The 16,632-nt window shown below is 46.8% G+C and overlaps 1 protein-coding gene across 2 annotated transcripts in view; it reads right to left on the reverse strand.

The window, feature by feature from the left end:
* NCAN (neurocan) overlaps positions 1-16,632 on the reverse strand; it is an 80,799-nt gene that overhangs the window by 39,777 nt on the left and 24,390 nt on the right. For both annotated transcript variants that reach the window (XM_053296082.1, XM_053296083.1), the window contains exon 2: positions 10,575-10,654. In XM_053296082.1, the coding sequence (XP_053152057.1) occupies positions 10,575-10,647 (73 nt within the window). In that variant the 5' untranslated portion in view covers positions 10,648-10,654. The remainder of the gene's footprint in view (positions 1-10,574; positions 10,655-16,632) is intronic.

Raw genomic sequence — 16,632 nt, forward strand, 5'->3', positions numbered from 1 at the left:
AAATTTAGAATCAACAAGAGGAAGTCCTTTTTCACACAGCACATAATTAATCTATGGAATTCTTTGCCATGGGATGTGGTGATGGCCACCAGCTTGGATGGCTTTAAAAGGGGCTTAGATAGATTCCTGGTGGACAGGTCTATCAATGGCTACTAGTCTGGTGGCTACAGGCCACCCCCAGCCTCAGAGGCACGATGCCTCTCAATCCCAGTTGCAGGGGAGCAACAGCAGCAGGAGAGGGGGCGTGCACAGAGCCTCTGTGGGCTCCCCAAAGGCATCTGGTGGGCCACTATGGGAAACAGGATGCTGGACTAGATGGGCCTCCTTGGGCCTGATCCAGCAGGGCTCTTCTTATTTTGCTGCCCACCATAATGGCTACACAAAACCTCCGTGATCTTCCCTGGGGTTACAGGAAACGCATAGGAAGCTGCCACCACGGCCCCATCCCCAAAGGCGGCACATATGGGTCACCCATCCAGGGACTGAGCACACCAAGGCCTGTATATAACCAAGGTGGCTGTATTGTGTGCCCTTTAGGGCCAGACCATGGACCAGGGCACCAGTGTTCCTTCTAATTCTTTTCATCAGTGGGTAGAATGAATTTTGTTCTGGGCGGCAGTATCCAGGCATTGTGTGTGCACCTGCATTCAGAGTGGGCCCTTCCTGACTCAACCTGAGCAGGGTCTAAAATTAACTGAGTGCACACCAAAAAATGTATGAGTGCACACACACACACACACACCTTAGAGGGAATGCTGCAGGGGCCCCCAGGCCAAAGCAACTGGCCTTGACGCTCCCCCCTCTCCCTTTGGCCGCATGAATGTGGTGTAGTGGTTAGAGTGCTGGACTAAGGCCAGGGAGACCCGAGTTCAAATCCCCATTCAGCCATGAAACTCACTGGGTGACTCTGGGCCAGTCACTTATCTCTCAGCCTAATCCACCTCACAGGGTTGTTGTGAGGAGAAACATAACCATGTATACCACTCTGGGCTCCGTGGAGGAAGAGCGGGATATAAATGTAAAATAATGTATTTAATTTTTTTAAATGAAGGAACTGCCTCCCGTTGGGCGAGTGGGTGATTCCCATCGCCTGTCCAGGATTCCCATCGGCCACTTGGCTACTGTGCCACCTCTGTCTGCTGCCAGCTACTTCTGGGCAGCTGGCTAGCCTGCTGCGGGGTGTTAGGATGAGGTCACTGCACGACGCAGCGGTATTGCTATAATGCGTCGGGGCAAGCCGGGGACAGGAGTGGTGGGTGGAGGCAGCAAAGCGGGCAGTTGGGCGGGAGAGATGGGGAGTGCCCGCCAGCTTGCCCGCCAGCTGGGTGGCCGGCTCTGATGGTGTGTGCACCCAACCATGATGGCCGGGAGTGCTGGCGGGTGTGACACATGAGGCCCAGGTCATCGATAGCCCTCCCTGATAGTTGGCGCCCTGAGCATCCACCTGAGTCCACCTGGGCATCCACCATGAGTTCATCTAGTGGGCAGAATGACCCTGGTGCCCTTAGACCATGCGCTGGGACCCACAGATGGCCACAGGATAGCTCTTCCAGCACCACGGCCCACTAAACAACCTCAGCCGCGATTCACACCCGGAAGCCTTTGAAATGGCAAAGCAAATTCTACTCAGTCTGTCACCTGTTGAGAATGGGTTTGCCTGGAGAGAGTGAAGACCGGATGTGTTAGCCCAGGAGATTTGATTTTTGGAGGGTTTCAACTATTATTTTGAAAAGAGAAAAGACCTTTCAGGGGGGAAAGAAAAAACTCCCGTTTCCTCGCCTCCAAAGGTAGTGGGAGCTTTATCAATATAGCTAATTATGTAAAGCCATAAAGAGCAGTTACCCATGCCATAAAACTGTCAGGTAGTGCATTGAGCTTCTGGCTACAGGCCCTGAGCCGAGGGAAGCATTTGCTTCCACTGCAGGTCTGATTGAGCAAGCAAATTATGAGGGAGATAAAATGAATTGCTGGGAGAAACAGGCTGGTGGGCGGGATTGGGGTATGGAACTGTTGGAAGAGGGTCTTACCCACTGAGCGCCCTGACAAAGGAGAAGAGAGACAGGTCTGGGACAGGGCAGATGATAAAGCCACCGGGATAATTTGTTTATTGTTGAGTGACTCTATATTGGTGCGTTTAAGAAATAAACAGCATGCAAAGGACATGGGGGAAAGTGACTCTGAAGAAATGGTTTGAAAGAAAGTCAGCTGTCTCCAAGGTGCATCAAGTTAAAAAGATGTGTAACAAGAAACTAAAGGAGGGAGAGGATCTGTCTAAGCATGTAAACAAGATGTTGGAGACTTCGTGACAGCTGCAAGCACCCGGAGTAATTTTGTCTGATATGGTTCAGATTGGATTGTTATTGAACAGTCTTCCTGAGTATTTTGAGTCTATTGTAAATGTATTAGAAGCCAAAGATGATTTGAGTTTGTAGTTTGTAATAAACCGCTTGGAAGACTTCAATTTGTGCAGAGGCAATAAGCAGCAACTAAATATAAAACATATGTCGCTAATACAGAGAAGAATTTAAGAGCTAGTTCTACAAAATGTAATGATGGGATTTGTATTGATTCAGGCGCAACCAGCAATTTGATTAAAGAAAGAGAAAGATTTACTAAGTTGGACACAAATTACAAGGTTCCATTTTTTCGAGGGGATGGGAAGCAGATGTTTGCTGAAGGCAGAGGTTCTGCAAGGCTGTACTGCAAACTGCAAAAAGGAGAAAGAGAAAGAGTGAAACAGATTATTGAGGATGCATTGCTTGAGCCCACATTTGTGCCCAGCCTGATATCAGTTAAATATGCTACAGAGAGAGGTTATGAAGTGAAATTTGAAGGAGAACACCGTTTTATCACAGATAAAAGGTGAGCTACTTATGAAAGGCACTTTGCAAGAGAGTGGCCTATTTCAAGTGGATTATATAAATGCAATTGTATAAATGAAACTGCAAAACAATGTTCATATTTTAAAAAAATTGGATTTTTGGCATAGAAGAATGGGACACAGTGACCACAATGCAATACTTCAACTGGAGAAGGAGGCTCGAGCGAGAGGCCTGAATATAAGTCACTGTAATGTAAAGTCCAAGTGTACATGTTGTGTAAGGGCGAAGGGAACTAAACCCACTTTTCCTCAACACAGAGAAAGAGAGACACAGCAATCTCTTGAGCTGATATGCAGTGATAATTGTGGGCCTATGCAGATCAATTCATCAGGAGGAAACAAGTATTTGTCAACTTTCATGGATGGTTATTCAAGATATACATTTACTTATTTGGTTAGTGAAAAGAACCAAGTACTTGAAAAATTGAAGGAGTATGTTGCAAGAGTTTGCAATATGTTTGGAAGGAAGCCTCAAATTCTGAGATCAGACAATGGAGGCGAATAAACAGGAAATGAGATAACTAAATATCTGAAAAAGGAGGGCACTGAATATCAAATAACAGTGCCATATACTCCAGAATGAAACAGCGTTGCAGAAGGAAAGAATTGGTCTTTCTGGGCCGGGCACAGAACATCTGTACCTCTAGTTTGTTGCCTGTTGCCATGCCCACCCGCCCATTGCCGCCTCCTTCTTCCACCCATCGCCCGTCCATCCCCATCGCCCTTCTGTCCCCGCCTCCTCCTTCTGCTCACCATCACTGCTTTGGGCGCCTCCCACGCCACCAGCTGCTCAGCTGGCTGGCCGCCGCCGCCACCACCATTTTCTTTTCTCCCACCGGTGGCTACCCGGCAGCTCTCTGAACTCTTGCAAGAGCTGCTACGCATGGGATTAGCCACAGGTATGTCTTCGAGAAATAGATATCAAGAAGGTGTCCAGATGCCTGCTTCTGGATGTAGGACTACACAGTAGGTTTTGGGGAGAAGCAGTTATGACAGCTACTTATTTACAAAACAGACTGCCTACGAAAGTTATAAATACAACACCATTTGAACTGTGGCATGCAAAGAAGCCCAATATGGAGAATATTAGAGCTTTTGGCTCAAAAGCACATGCCTACAAGCCAAAGTCTAAAAGAACCAAATTCAACTGCAGGTGTGAGGAAGGGATATTAGTTGGCTATACACCATAAGAACATAAGAACCTAAGAACAGCCCTGCTGGATCAGGCCCAAGGCCCATCTAGTCCAGCATCCTGTTTTGCACAGTGGCCCACCAGATGCCGCTGGAAGCCACAGACAGGAGTTGAGGGCATGCCCTCCCTCCTGCTGTGACTCCCCTGCAACTGGTACTCAGAGGCATGCTGCCTTTGAGGCTGGAGGTGGCCCACAGCCCTCCGACTAGTAGCCATTGATAGACCTCTCCTCCATGAAGTCATCCATACCCCTCTTAAAGCCATCCAGGTTGTTGGCTGTCACCACATCCTGCGGCAGAGAGTTCCACAAGTGGATCACGCGTTGTGTGAAAAAGTACTTCCGTTTGCTGGTCCTAGACCTCCTGGCAATCAATTTCATGGAGTGACCCCTGGTTCTAGTGTTGTGTGAGAGGGAAAAGAATCTCTCTCCACTTTCTCCACACCATGCATGATTTTATAGACCTCTATCATGTCTCCCCGCAGTCATCTTTTTTCTAAACTAAAAAGCCCCAGGTGTTGTAGCCTTGCCTCATAGGAAAGGTGCTTTAGGCCCCTGATCATCTTGGTTGCCCTCTTCTGTACCTTCTCCAGTTCAACAATGTCCTTTTTAAGATGTGGTGACCAGAAGGGTATAGAATACATTGAGGTTATTCTCACAGTCATACAAAATCGGGCTAAGGGAACCTAGCCTGATTTTGTATGACCATGAGAACCACCAGGCTCGCAGCTGAGCCCAGTCTCACCAAAGCGGGTAACCCACTGAAATGCCCCTCCCCTTAGCCAAGGTTAGCAGAGCGAGCGCTCCACTAACCTGGCTTTTCAATTGTATGTTGCCACAGCGCGGGTCCACACCATGGCAACTCACAAGTAGACCCCTGACCAGGAGGCTTAAAAGCAGCCTCCTGGCTCGGGGGTCTCTCCAGCATGCCCTGCACACTCGCGCAGGACATGCTGGAGCTTCCGGGGGCCAAGTGGCCCCCACACCCCCAGGCCCCGCCGGCTCTGTAATGGAGCCAGCAATCATGTGGGCGCCCGATTTGGCTGCCCAGGGCTGCCTCCCTGCTCGTCTGCGGGGAGAGCGGGCTAAGCCAGCAATCCCTGCTAATGGCAACTCACTAGTAGACCCCCGAATGGGAGGCTTAAAAGTGGATGAAGTACCAGATATTAAACCTGATATTCAGATGCCAAAGGAGCCTGGACAAGAAAAATCAGGGAAAGGAGTTGGTGTAATTTCTGTGCCAACTAACTATCCAGAGCAAAATGAAAACATTAAAGCTCAGTCAGAGATAAGCTCCCCAGCAAGAGCCAACAAAGGTGTTCCAGTAAACAGACTCTCCTATATTACTAGAGAAGAAAATGTGCAAGAACCTGATACATGCGAGGATATTGATAAAATGCCAGATGATCAAGCTTGCTATTGGAGAAAAGTGCAGAAGAAGAGATCCAATCTCTACATAAGAATAAAACTTGGATGCTTATGGAGCTGCCTATGGGGGGAAAGACTGTAGGGTGCAAATGGGTTTTCAAAGCGAAGCAGGATGCAGAAGTTGATTTCTGACATGGTAAAGCAAGCAGCAAGAGCCTGGAATACAAAGCTAAATCAGTTGCTAGCTAAACAAGGGTTTATTCAAGGCAAAGCTGACTCTTGTCTATATTTGAGGTTTAGAAACAATTGGTTGATTAATTGATTAAGTGCCGTCAAGTCGGTATCGACTCTCAGCAGCCACACAGATAGATTCTCCCCAGGATGATCTGTCTTCAACTTGGCCTTTGAGGTCTCTCAGTGGTGCATTCATTGCTCTCGTCATCCAGTCCATCCACCTTGCTGCTGGCCGTCCTCTTATTCTCTTTCCTTCAACTTTCCCCAGCGTTATGGACTTCTCGAGGGAGCTGGAATTTCGCGTAATGTGTCCAAAGTATGATAGTTTGAGCCTGGTCATTTGTGGCTTGAGTGAAAATTCTGGTTTGATTTGTTCTGTGATCCATTGATTTGTTTTCTTGGCTGTCCATGGCCTCCTCAAAAGTCTTCTCCAGCATCAGAGTTCAAAAGCGTCAATGCTTTTTTTAATCTTGCTTCTTCAAAGTCCAGCTTTCACATAGAAACAATAGACTGACATATAATAATATACGTTGATGATTTGATTGCTGTCAAAACAGAGGAGATAGTGATGAAACTGTAGATTTGAATGAAGAAATAGAAGTAAAGCAACTAGGGAACATTTCCTATTATTTTGGGATACAAATAGAAAGAGAACAAGATGGAGGTTATCATCTTGATCAGAAACAAAAGATAAAAGACCTTTTAGAAGTTCTGGGTCTTACAGATGCCAAGCAAGTCAGCACTCCAATGGAAGTTAACTTCTTGAAGCAAGACGCAAACAGTGAGCGTCTTCCAGACAATGGGCAATATAGAAAAGCAATTGGGAAACTTCTATATATTGCCACAATAACACAGCCACACATTTCTGGAGCTGTGGGGATTTTAAGCAGGAAAATGAGTACACCCACCAAAAATGACTGGATTGCAGTTAAAAGACTGGGCAGGTAACTTAGAGGTAGGAAAGGAAAGGCAGGGTTGTGCTGTCGAGTTGGTGTCGACTCCTGGCAACAGCGACCACAGAGCCATGTGGTTTTCTTGTTAGAATACAGGAGGGGTTTACCATGGCCATCTCCCACGCAGTATGATGCATTTCACCACCTTCCTATATCGCTGCTGCCTGATATAGGAGTTTCCCATATTCTGGGAAACACACCAGCAGGGATTCGAACCAACAGCCTCCTGCTCTCTAGGCAGATCACTTCCCCACTGTGCCTTTAGGTGGCATTAGAGGTATGGCTCTTTTAAAACTGAGATCGACAGCAAGTGGTAATGGCAGACTAGTGGGTTATGTGGATGCAGATTGGGCAGGAGACAGAACAGATCGTAAATCCACAAGTGGATACCTGTTCTTTTATGGAGGGGGAGCGAATAGTTGGTGCAGTTGAAAGCAAAACACTGTTGCTCTTTTTATTTTTATTATTTCTTGTTTACACAGTCAGACAGGTGTTATTGACTGGTTTGTTTTATCCAGACATTGAGTCCTTCCCAAGGACCTGGGATGCCAGAATTTTATTGTCAGTTGTTATAGATATCGTCGCAGAATATAGGCTGTTCCCAGTAAAGCTGCTTTTTGGAATTGGCTGATGGTGATTTCTGTGGCCCCTAAGGTGTTGAGGTGCTCTTCAAGGTCTTTGGGAACTGCACCCAGGGCGCCAATGACCACTGGGATTATTTGGGTCTTTTTCTGCCACAGCCTTTCAATTTCAATTTGTAGATCTTTGTATTTGGTGATTTTTTCTATTTCTTTGTCTTCTATTCTGCTATCCCCTGGTATTGCTATGTCGATTATTTTGACTTGTTTTTCTTTCTTCTCGACTACAGTGATATCTGGTGTATTGTGTGGCAGATGTTTGTCTGTTTGTAGTCGGAAGTCCCATAATATTTTTACATCTTCATTTTCTTCAACTTTTTCAATTTTATGGTCCCACCAATGTTTGGCTACAGGTAGCTTGTATTTTTTGCAGATGTTCCAGTGTATCATCCCTGCTACTTTGTCATGCCTTTGTTTGTAGTCAGTCTGTGCGATCTTTTTACAACAGCTGATTAGGTGGTCCTAATCAGCAGTTTCATCTGCTTCTTTACAAAGGCGGCACTTGCTGTTTGTGGTGGATTTTTCGACTTTTGCTCTTATTGCATTTGTTCTTAGTGCCTGTTCTTGTGCAGCCAGTATTAAACAGGCTGCACAAGTATTAAATTATTTATTATTATTATTATTATTATTATTATTATTATTATTACATTTATATCCCGCTCTTCCTCCAAGGAGCCCAGAGCGGCGTACTACATACTTAAGTTTCTCCTCACAACAACCCTGTGCAGTAGGCTAGGCGGAGAGAGAAGCGACTGGCCCAGAGTTACCCAGCAAGTCTCATGGCTGAATGGGGATTTGAACTCGGGTCTCCTCGGCCCTAGTCCAGCACTCTAGCCACTACACCACGCAGGCTCCTCTATGGAAGCGGAATATGTGCCAGTCACTCAAGCTGCTAAGAAATGGCATGGATACACAAACTGTTGCAAGACTTTGGCGCTGATGAACCGAAACCAACAAAATTGTTTGGAGACCATCAAAGCTGCATTTCACTTTCACAAATGGAGAAGACAAAATCCAGAACAAAGTATTTTGGCACAAAATGCCGTTATGTCTGTGATGTGCAAGCAAAGAGTCTTGGGCCGTTGAAGTACTGTCCAACAGAAAAGGTGACAGCAGATGTGCTCACAAACCCATTGCCAAGAGACCATTTTCTTGCATTGCAAGAGATGATGGGAGTTGCTGATTGGTAAGAGCCATAAGTAGGAGTGTTAGCAGTAAGAGTTCTAAAGCATTGCTCTTAGCACTGCAGGAACCTCTTCTGGACACTAGAGGCATTAAGAGTTATGTTTGTTCATTTGTTTGTTTTTACATTTTATATCCCGCTCTTCCTCCAAGGAGCCCAGAGCGGTGTACTACATACTTGTGTTTCTCCTCACAACAACCTTGTGAAGTAGGTTAGGCTGAGAGAGAAGTGACTGGCCCAGAGTCACCCAGCAAGTCTCATGGCTCAATGGGGATTTGAACTCGAGTCTCCCCGGTCCTAGTCCAGCACTCTAACCACTACACCACGCTGGCTATTATGTTAATAGGTCTGTCTTGGTCAGCTCAGCAACTGTTTTAGGTGCTGTTGAAGACTAGTGCCTATTTGTTGTTCCACGGCCCTCCCTCAGTATGTAGTGTTTTAGCTTCTTAATACATCTTTATTTGTTTTTTGAACTCAACCTACTGTCTCCAGATAATCTCTTGGGCTAAACATCTTTACCACCAGAGCATACCCTGCTGTGTGAGGACTTTAGGGTTCTGCCTCTCACAGCAGTCAGGCCAATATCTCTGAGAGGGCACGTAGGAGATGACCTTGCCCTCTTCTTTGTACATCCTCAGTCTCTGGTACTCAGACAGACTGCCTCTGAATAAGGAGGTTCCATTGCTGCCGTGCCTATCATGGTTTGCAGAGAGGCTGCTGCCAAACTGGTCAACCATGGCTTTATTCTCTAAGGGGTGTTTGAAGGGCACAGCAGATCTCTGGGACGGTGGAAGGGAGATTCCCGGCACAAGGGTGGCATGGGAAGGAAGGCAGAGTTGGTTAAAGGAAAAGGAAATCTCTGGGGATCTAGGAGGGGGTCCCAGGAATAAGGGGCAGCAAGAGAGAAAGCAGAGAGTCATCTGAGGGGGGTGGAGCAGGTCACAGGCAGGTGTGCATCAGGTTAGGAGAGTGGGGAGCTAAGAGGGGCAAAGCCGAGGGGTGAGTTTTGAAGGAAGGACGTTGGTGCAGCTTCTGGGAGTGGACAGGAATTCGCACTCACGACATCCCACAAAGGCCAGGGCAGCAAAGAGACAGCTGCCCATGGAGCGCAGGGGAAGGCTGAGATGACCAGGAACCCACATTTGGGACTCGCTATCAGATCTCTGCAGGCATCAAATGGCAGAAGGGAAACCAGCATTGCTCTGGACACGGGCAGACTGCCCATTCTGGGGCCCTTTTGTCTTTCCCTTCATTCCTTATTCATGCCTGGCTTCCAGTGACCATTAATAGTTAATTACCCGTACATTATTTGTTGCACGTGGCTCACAGTTCACGCCAGGCATGTTTGTTTTGCAGCAGTGGGGGAGAATCTGGTTTTCGTTTTCGGACGCACCCCCCTTCGAGCGAGGAGGACACGGATGCCAGGATGGGAAACGAGGCATGCACATCGGTCTGTTTCCTACAGCGTGAGGGCAGCTTTTTATCCAAAGAGCAGCAGGTCAACAGTGTTTTGGGGGAAGATGGACAGGGGCAGAGAGAGATGGGGAATCTTCCCCCGAACCCTAACCCCTTTAGACGGGGTGGGGGGGGGAAGCTAGGAGTCCTGGTTCCCAAGAAGGTCCTTTCCATCTCTGACCTGACGTGGCCACCCACAGCTAGGATATTTGTACTAATTTCTGCAACGATGAGGTCTAGAAACTTAAAATAACAAAATGTAGGTGCTGAGTTTTTTTGGCATGAGTCTTGCCCACAGACTCGGTGAATCCACAGGTATTCTGCATGACAAGAGAACACTGAAGTTGCCTGCTATCTCACTTCATGGTCTCTTTCCACGGCACAACTGTGGCAATAAAACAGATCTAGGAGCTAAGCTTTGGGTTCAAAGAAGCCCCAATTTATGGAGCAGGAAAGGTTTCTGTCCCTCGGCATCTAGTACTCACCAGAGGCAGACTACTCATGAACACAGAGGCTCAATTTCACCATCACAGCTGACAGCAGACCTCTCTGTTATGGAGTCTTCTAATCTTTTTTTTAAAAAATGCAACAGCGCCCTTTAAGCTAATGGCTATCACTACATCTTGTGGTGAGGAGTTCCACAAGTCAATCATGCACATCCCCACTACTTACCCAGGATGGAGATGGGCAGGAGGAGAAATCCAAGCAGGATCCAACAGCTGACATCCCCCATTACGTGAACCATCCTTGACCTGCAATGAAAAAACACAAAACGGTCCCTTGGAGCTGCCAATCACCATCCCTGCCCATTGCTGTTGGAGCCGCATGCTCAGTGACCATGCCGCCAATTCCTTCATGCCAGTATGACACCTGCCAATGTGCCAAGAAGGCAGCTGGGAATCCTGACATTGTCCCCAGAGGCATCAGTCTCCGAGTGCATTGAAAATAATCCAAGACAAGCTGGAACAAACAGCTGATTTCCAGAAATTTAACCCAAGAATACATCTCATCTGGTCCAACAGTGGCCAATCAGACAGCATTTTGTCCCAGATTTGACCCTGCTCCATTTATCTTGCAGACATGAAATATGGCAGGAACAGAGAATCAAATTGGCCCTTATCTGCATAGCTGATATCCCCCCCCCCCACACACACACACCGGGTAGCAAAAGCTTCAGTTTCTTGGTTACGATAAAGTGTGAAGGAAAGTTGGGACCTCTCTTTTCTGTCACATAGCTATTGATGCAACCAATGGAAAGTGTAGGATATAAATATTGTAATTAAATAAATAAAAACATACACCTACATGTTAAGGCTTGACAAGAACAAGAACATTTGGTGACTTAATTGCATGAGTTTGGGTCAGTTGTCATTAATCTACTAAAGCAAAAATAACTTCCACAAAGCGAAAAAGAAAAGAGAAATAACATAACAAGTATACCATCTTTGTTCTATGTAACAGGTATTGTCTTGGAAGAGCAATTCCCTCCTGTTTAAGCAAGAGAGAAGTGGGAATGCCTCAGTGTAGAAGAGGCATTCCCTCCTGGGTGGGGAGAGAAGGTGGAATGCCTCATTTTGGAAGAGGCATGCCAGTGTGTGTGTGCATGAGGGAGGGAAGGGAGAATCTTTCAAGTTAGAAATGGTATTCTTACTGTGTGAGCCAAAGAGAAAGGGAATGTCTCATCATGGAAAAGGCATATGAGAGAGAGAGAGAGAGAGAGAGAGAGAGACAGAGACAGAGAGACAGAGACAGAGACAGAGAGAGGGAGAAGGAGACATGTTTCATCTCTTCACGTTGTCAAAGGAAAGCTGTAGCAGTTTCCTGCACTGAGCAGGGGGTTGGTCTAGAAGACCTCCAAGCTCCCTTCCCACTCTAACATTACATGATTTTATTATTTGTGTGTGTGTAAATGAATGAATGAGAGAGGGGGGAATGCTTCATCCTAGAAGAGGCATTCCCTCCTGTGTGTGCAAGAGTCATGGAAATGCCTCTTCCACGATCATACTTATCTTAAGCAGTTTTTGCAAGACACTAATGTGAAAAATTATATGTCTAGAAATTCACTGCCTGACTAACTCAGAAGCACCATTTTTAGCTAATCTATCCATTCATCTAATCTGGGGCACTTAAAACAGATTCCAGGACTTGCATTTAAACACAGACCTGCAGACCCCCTCTTTGAAGAACCTTTGATCCCCATCTATCCATTTGGAAGAAATCACTACCAAAGCTCTGTCTCTGGCATGCACCAGCATAATCCTTCTATGGCAAAAGAAATTGGAGGAGACAATAAGGGAAGTGAAAAGAGAGTGTGAGGAACATATATCTAAAAGCATCAAGGGGGATAACAAAAACATATTGAAATACATCAGAAACAGGAAAGCGGCCAGGGAGGTGGCTGGACCCTTAGATGATGAGGGCATAAAAGAGATTATTAAGGAGGATACGGAAATTACAGAGATGTTGAATGAGTTCTTTGCATCTGTCTTCATGAAGAGGATACCGAGCATATACCTGAGCATGTACTGAGTTTCACAGTGACAGAGGCTAAAGAACTGAGTCAGATAGAGGTGACGAGAGGTGACATTCTCAACTGTCTGAAAAAATTAAAATTTAACAAATCACCAGGGTCAGATGGCATCCACCCAAGAGTTCTGAAGGAACTAAAATGTGAAATTGGTGATCTCCTAGCAAAAATATGTAATTTGTCCCTACAATCAGGCTCTGGAAAGTAGCTAATGTTCAAAAACGGATCCAGGGGCGATCCGGGAAATTACAGGTCAGTTAGCTTAACTTCTGTGCTGGTAAATTGATGGAAAGTGTACCTAAGGACAAATTAAGCTTATAGAAGAACAGGACCTACTGAAGAAAAACCAGCATGGCTTCTTCAAGGGTATGTCCTGTGTCACTAACCTTTTGGAGTTCTTTGAGAGTGTCAACAGGCATGTGGATAAGGGTGATTCAGTTGACATAGTATATACTTGGACTTCCAAAAAGCTTTCAACAAAGTTCCTCATCAAAGGCTCTTGAGAAAACTTAGCAGTCATGGGATAAGGGGACAGGTTCATGTGTGGATTGGTAACTGGTTGAAGGAAAGGGAACAGAGGGAAGGTATAAATGGACAGTTTTCACAATGGAGGGAAGTAAGAAGTGGAGTCCCCCAGGGATCTGTACTGGGACCAGTGCTCTTTAACTTGTTAATAAATGATCAAGAAGTTGGGGGTAAGCAGCCAAGGACTAGATTTGCAGATGACACCAAACTATTTAGTCCAGTTAAATCAAAAAAGATTGCGAGGAGCTCCAAAAGAATCTCTCCAAACTGGGGGAGTGGGAAACAAAATGGCAAATGTGGTTCATTATTAACAAGTGTAAAGTGATGCATATTGGGACAAAGAACCACAAGTTCACATGTACGCTGATGGGATCTGAGCTGTCAGTGACTGACCAGGAGAGGGATCTTAGGATCGTGGTAGACAGCTCGTTGAAAGTCACACAACACATCATCAATCATCATCATCATCATCATCATTATTAATAAACTTTATTTGTTAGACGCCCCATAACAAATTGTTCTCTGGGTGCCTCAGAGTGATGATGAGAGAATAAGCTCACTATTAACCTATGGGATTCTCTGCCACAAGATGTGGTGTCAGCCAACAGCCTGGATGGGTTTACGAGGGATTTAGATACATTCATGGAGGGCATGTCTTAGTATTATCCATGGCTACTAGTCTGAAGGCTCTAGGCCACCTCTATGGAATTCTCTGCTACAGGATGTGGTGATGGCCACTAGCTTGGATGGCTTTAAAAGCAGCTTAGATTAATTCATGGAGGACTGGGCTATCAATGGCTGGTGGCTATAGGCCACCTCCAGCCTCAGAGGCACAATGCCTCTGAATCCCAGTTGCAGGGGAGCAACAGCAGGAGAGAGGGCAAGCCTTTGGGAAGAGAGCTGGTCTGGTGGTAGCAAGCATGACTTGTCCCCTTAACCTAAGCAGGATCTGCCCTGGTTGCATATGAAAGGGAGACTAGAAGTGTGAGCACTGGAAGATATTCCCCTCAGGGGATGGAGCCGCTCTGGGAAGAGCATCTAGGCTCCAAGTTCCTTCCCTGGCAGCATCTCCAAGATCGGGCTGAGAGAGATTCCTGCCTGCAACCTCGGAGAAGCCGCTGCCAGTCTGTGAAGACAATACTGAGCTAGATAGACCAATGTTCTGACTCAGCATATGGCAGCTTCCTATGTTCCTATGTTCCTCACTTCTTGCCTTTGGGCTTTGCAGTGGCATCTGATGGGCCACTGTGTGAAACCGGATGCTGGACTGGATGGGCTTGATCCAGCTGGGCTGTTCTTAAGTTCTTAATCCTGTCGAAAGCATCATCCTCCACACTGGAGAGAGAGGACCAAAAAAAGCAAAAAGCAAAACCCTTTCAAGTCTATGCAAGGTTCTCGCCATCCAAAGCCTCCCTCCTAAAAGGCCCTTCAGCCTCTTCTCGAATCCGACGTCGCCGCCGTTACCTGCTGGCAGGCAGCGAGTTCAAAGCTGCACACGGCTGGCACTCAGAAGCCGAATGCATTTCGAGGGCGCCCGGTGGGGGGGCTACCTGGTGGCTCCCTTTGAGTAATGTTCAAACAGAGCCAGATCTCAGCGGGGGGTTCCCCATTTGTAGCAGCTGCCGGGTTACAAGAGGCCACCAGTCGTGGGGAGGGGAGGGCTCCCTCTCTTTGGCGAGGGAGACAAATTTGCTCTTGCGTCGGGCGCCTGGTTAATAACAGGAGAATCATAGTATGGGGGAGGTTCTTTGGGGGGAGAGCAGAATGCAGGAATCTCATCTGAAGCCCCCGCCCCCAAATGCTGCAGGGACATACAGCGCCCATGAATTGGAAGAGAGCTGGTCTTGTGGTTGGAATAATGAATGGTCCCCTATGCTAAGCAGGGTCCACCCTGGTTTGCATTTGGATGGGAGACTCCATGTGTGAGCACTGTAAGATTTTCCCCTTAGGGGATGGGGCCGTTCAGGGAAGAGCATCTGCATGCTTGCATGCAGAAGGTTCCACGTTCCCTCCCTGGCAGCATCCCCAAGGTAGGGCTAAGGCTCCTGCCTGCAACATTGGAGAAGCCGCTGCCAGTCTGGGTTTACAATGCTGAGCTAGAGGGGCCAAGGGGCTGACTTGGTAGAAAGCAGCTTATGTATTCCAAAAATTGTTTTAATGTACTCTTATGTGTTCTTATGTATTCCAAAAATTGGAACTCATAAATGCTTAAATAGGCATTTTGAGATTGGCCTTTTCTATGGAAAGGAGACTGAACTTCAAAATAAAGTCAAATAATTAATAAATAATTAAATAATAAGTTAGGAACATAGGAAGCTGCCATATACTGAGTCAGACCCTTGGTCTATCTCGCTCAGGATTGTCTTCACAGACGGGCAGCAGCTTCTCCAAGGTTGCAGGCAGGAATCTCTCTCAGCCCTATCTTGGAGATGCTGCCAGAGAGGCAACTTGAAACCTTCTGCTCTTCCCAGAGCGGCTCCATCCCCTGAGGGGAATCTCTTGCAGTGCTCACACATCAAGTCTCCCATTCAGATGCAACCAGGGCAGACCCTGCTTAGCTATGGAGACAAGTCATGCTTGCTACCACAAGACCAGCTCTCCTCTCCTTGGCGGAGCAGCCACGGAGCGGCCATGGAGAGGAACCATGGAGGCTCCATTTAGTTATGATCAGAAGAGCTCTGTTGTCCCAGACTATCCATCCATCAACTCTGCTTCCAATTGTCATCAGGATGAGGACAGAAAGACCACAGCCTTTCCTGCCATCGATTCCTAGGGGCTAGTGTTTAGGGGTAGACTGTACCTGAGCATGGCAGTTCCACTTTAGCTAAAAGGTGTGCCCTGATGGACCAGATCAAAGGGGGCCCATCTAGTCCAGCAGCCTGCCTCCCACAGTGGGCCACCAGATGTTTCCATGAAACCCAGAAGCAGGGGAGCAACAGCAGGAGAGAGGGCATGCACAGACATCTTGCCTATGGGCTTCTCAGAGACATCTGGTGGGCCATTGTGTGAAACAGGATGCTGGACTAGATGGGCCTTCTTCTTCCAGCAGGGATGTTCTGATGTTCATCAGTGATTAGGAACATAGGAAACTGCCATATACTGGGTCAGACCATTGGTCTATCTAGCTCAGTATTGTCTTCACAGACTGGCAGCAGCTTCTCCAAGGTTGCAGGCAGGAATCTCTCTCAGCCCTAACCTCGGGTTTGAGCGATAGAACCTCTTTTCGAGGTCCCAGAAAGAAACCTTCAAGGAAACGGGACGGAACGGGTGCCCCCATACTAGGGAATTGGAAATATTCCCCTCCTCGTAATCAGGTTAGTAAACCTGTATGTCATCTATGCAATGCTCCTGCATAGGAATAGGGAGGGAAGACGCGACCAAGAGGTTCACGCAGATGAGACAGTAAATCTCTTCTGGAAAAGTTTGTATGGTTATGTGCAAAAAGACAAGAGTATCTCTTCTAAACAGCAATGGGACAAATGGTGGAAGTGGACGTTGGACGTAACCCCCCCCCCCCGCATTACCTGATGTGCCTTGAAATCTCCCATCCTCAAGTTACAGTACTGCCTGCATATACTTTATAACCCTGTGGGTTTCCAAATCCTTGTGTGTAAGTCTTTGTAGATATATGATGTACAAACAACTACTTTGTATATAATTGTGCTTTGGCAACGTACT

This window comes from Hemicordylus capensis, chromosome 2 (assembly GCF_027244095.1).
Source record: "Hemicordylus capensis ecotype Gifberg chromosome 2, rHemCap1.1.pri, whole genome shotgun sequence".
In the NCBI taxonomy this organism is placed as follows: Eukaryota; Metazoa; Chordata; class Lepidosauria; order Squamata; family Cordylidae; genus Hemicordylus; species Hemicordylus capensis.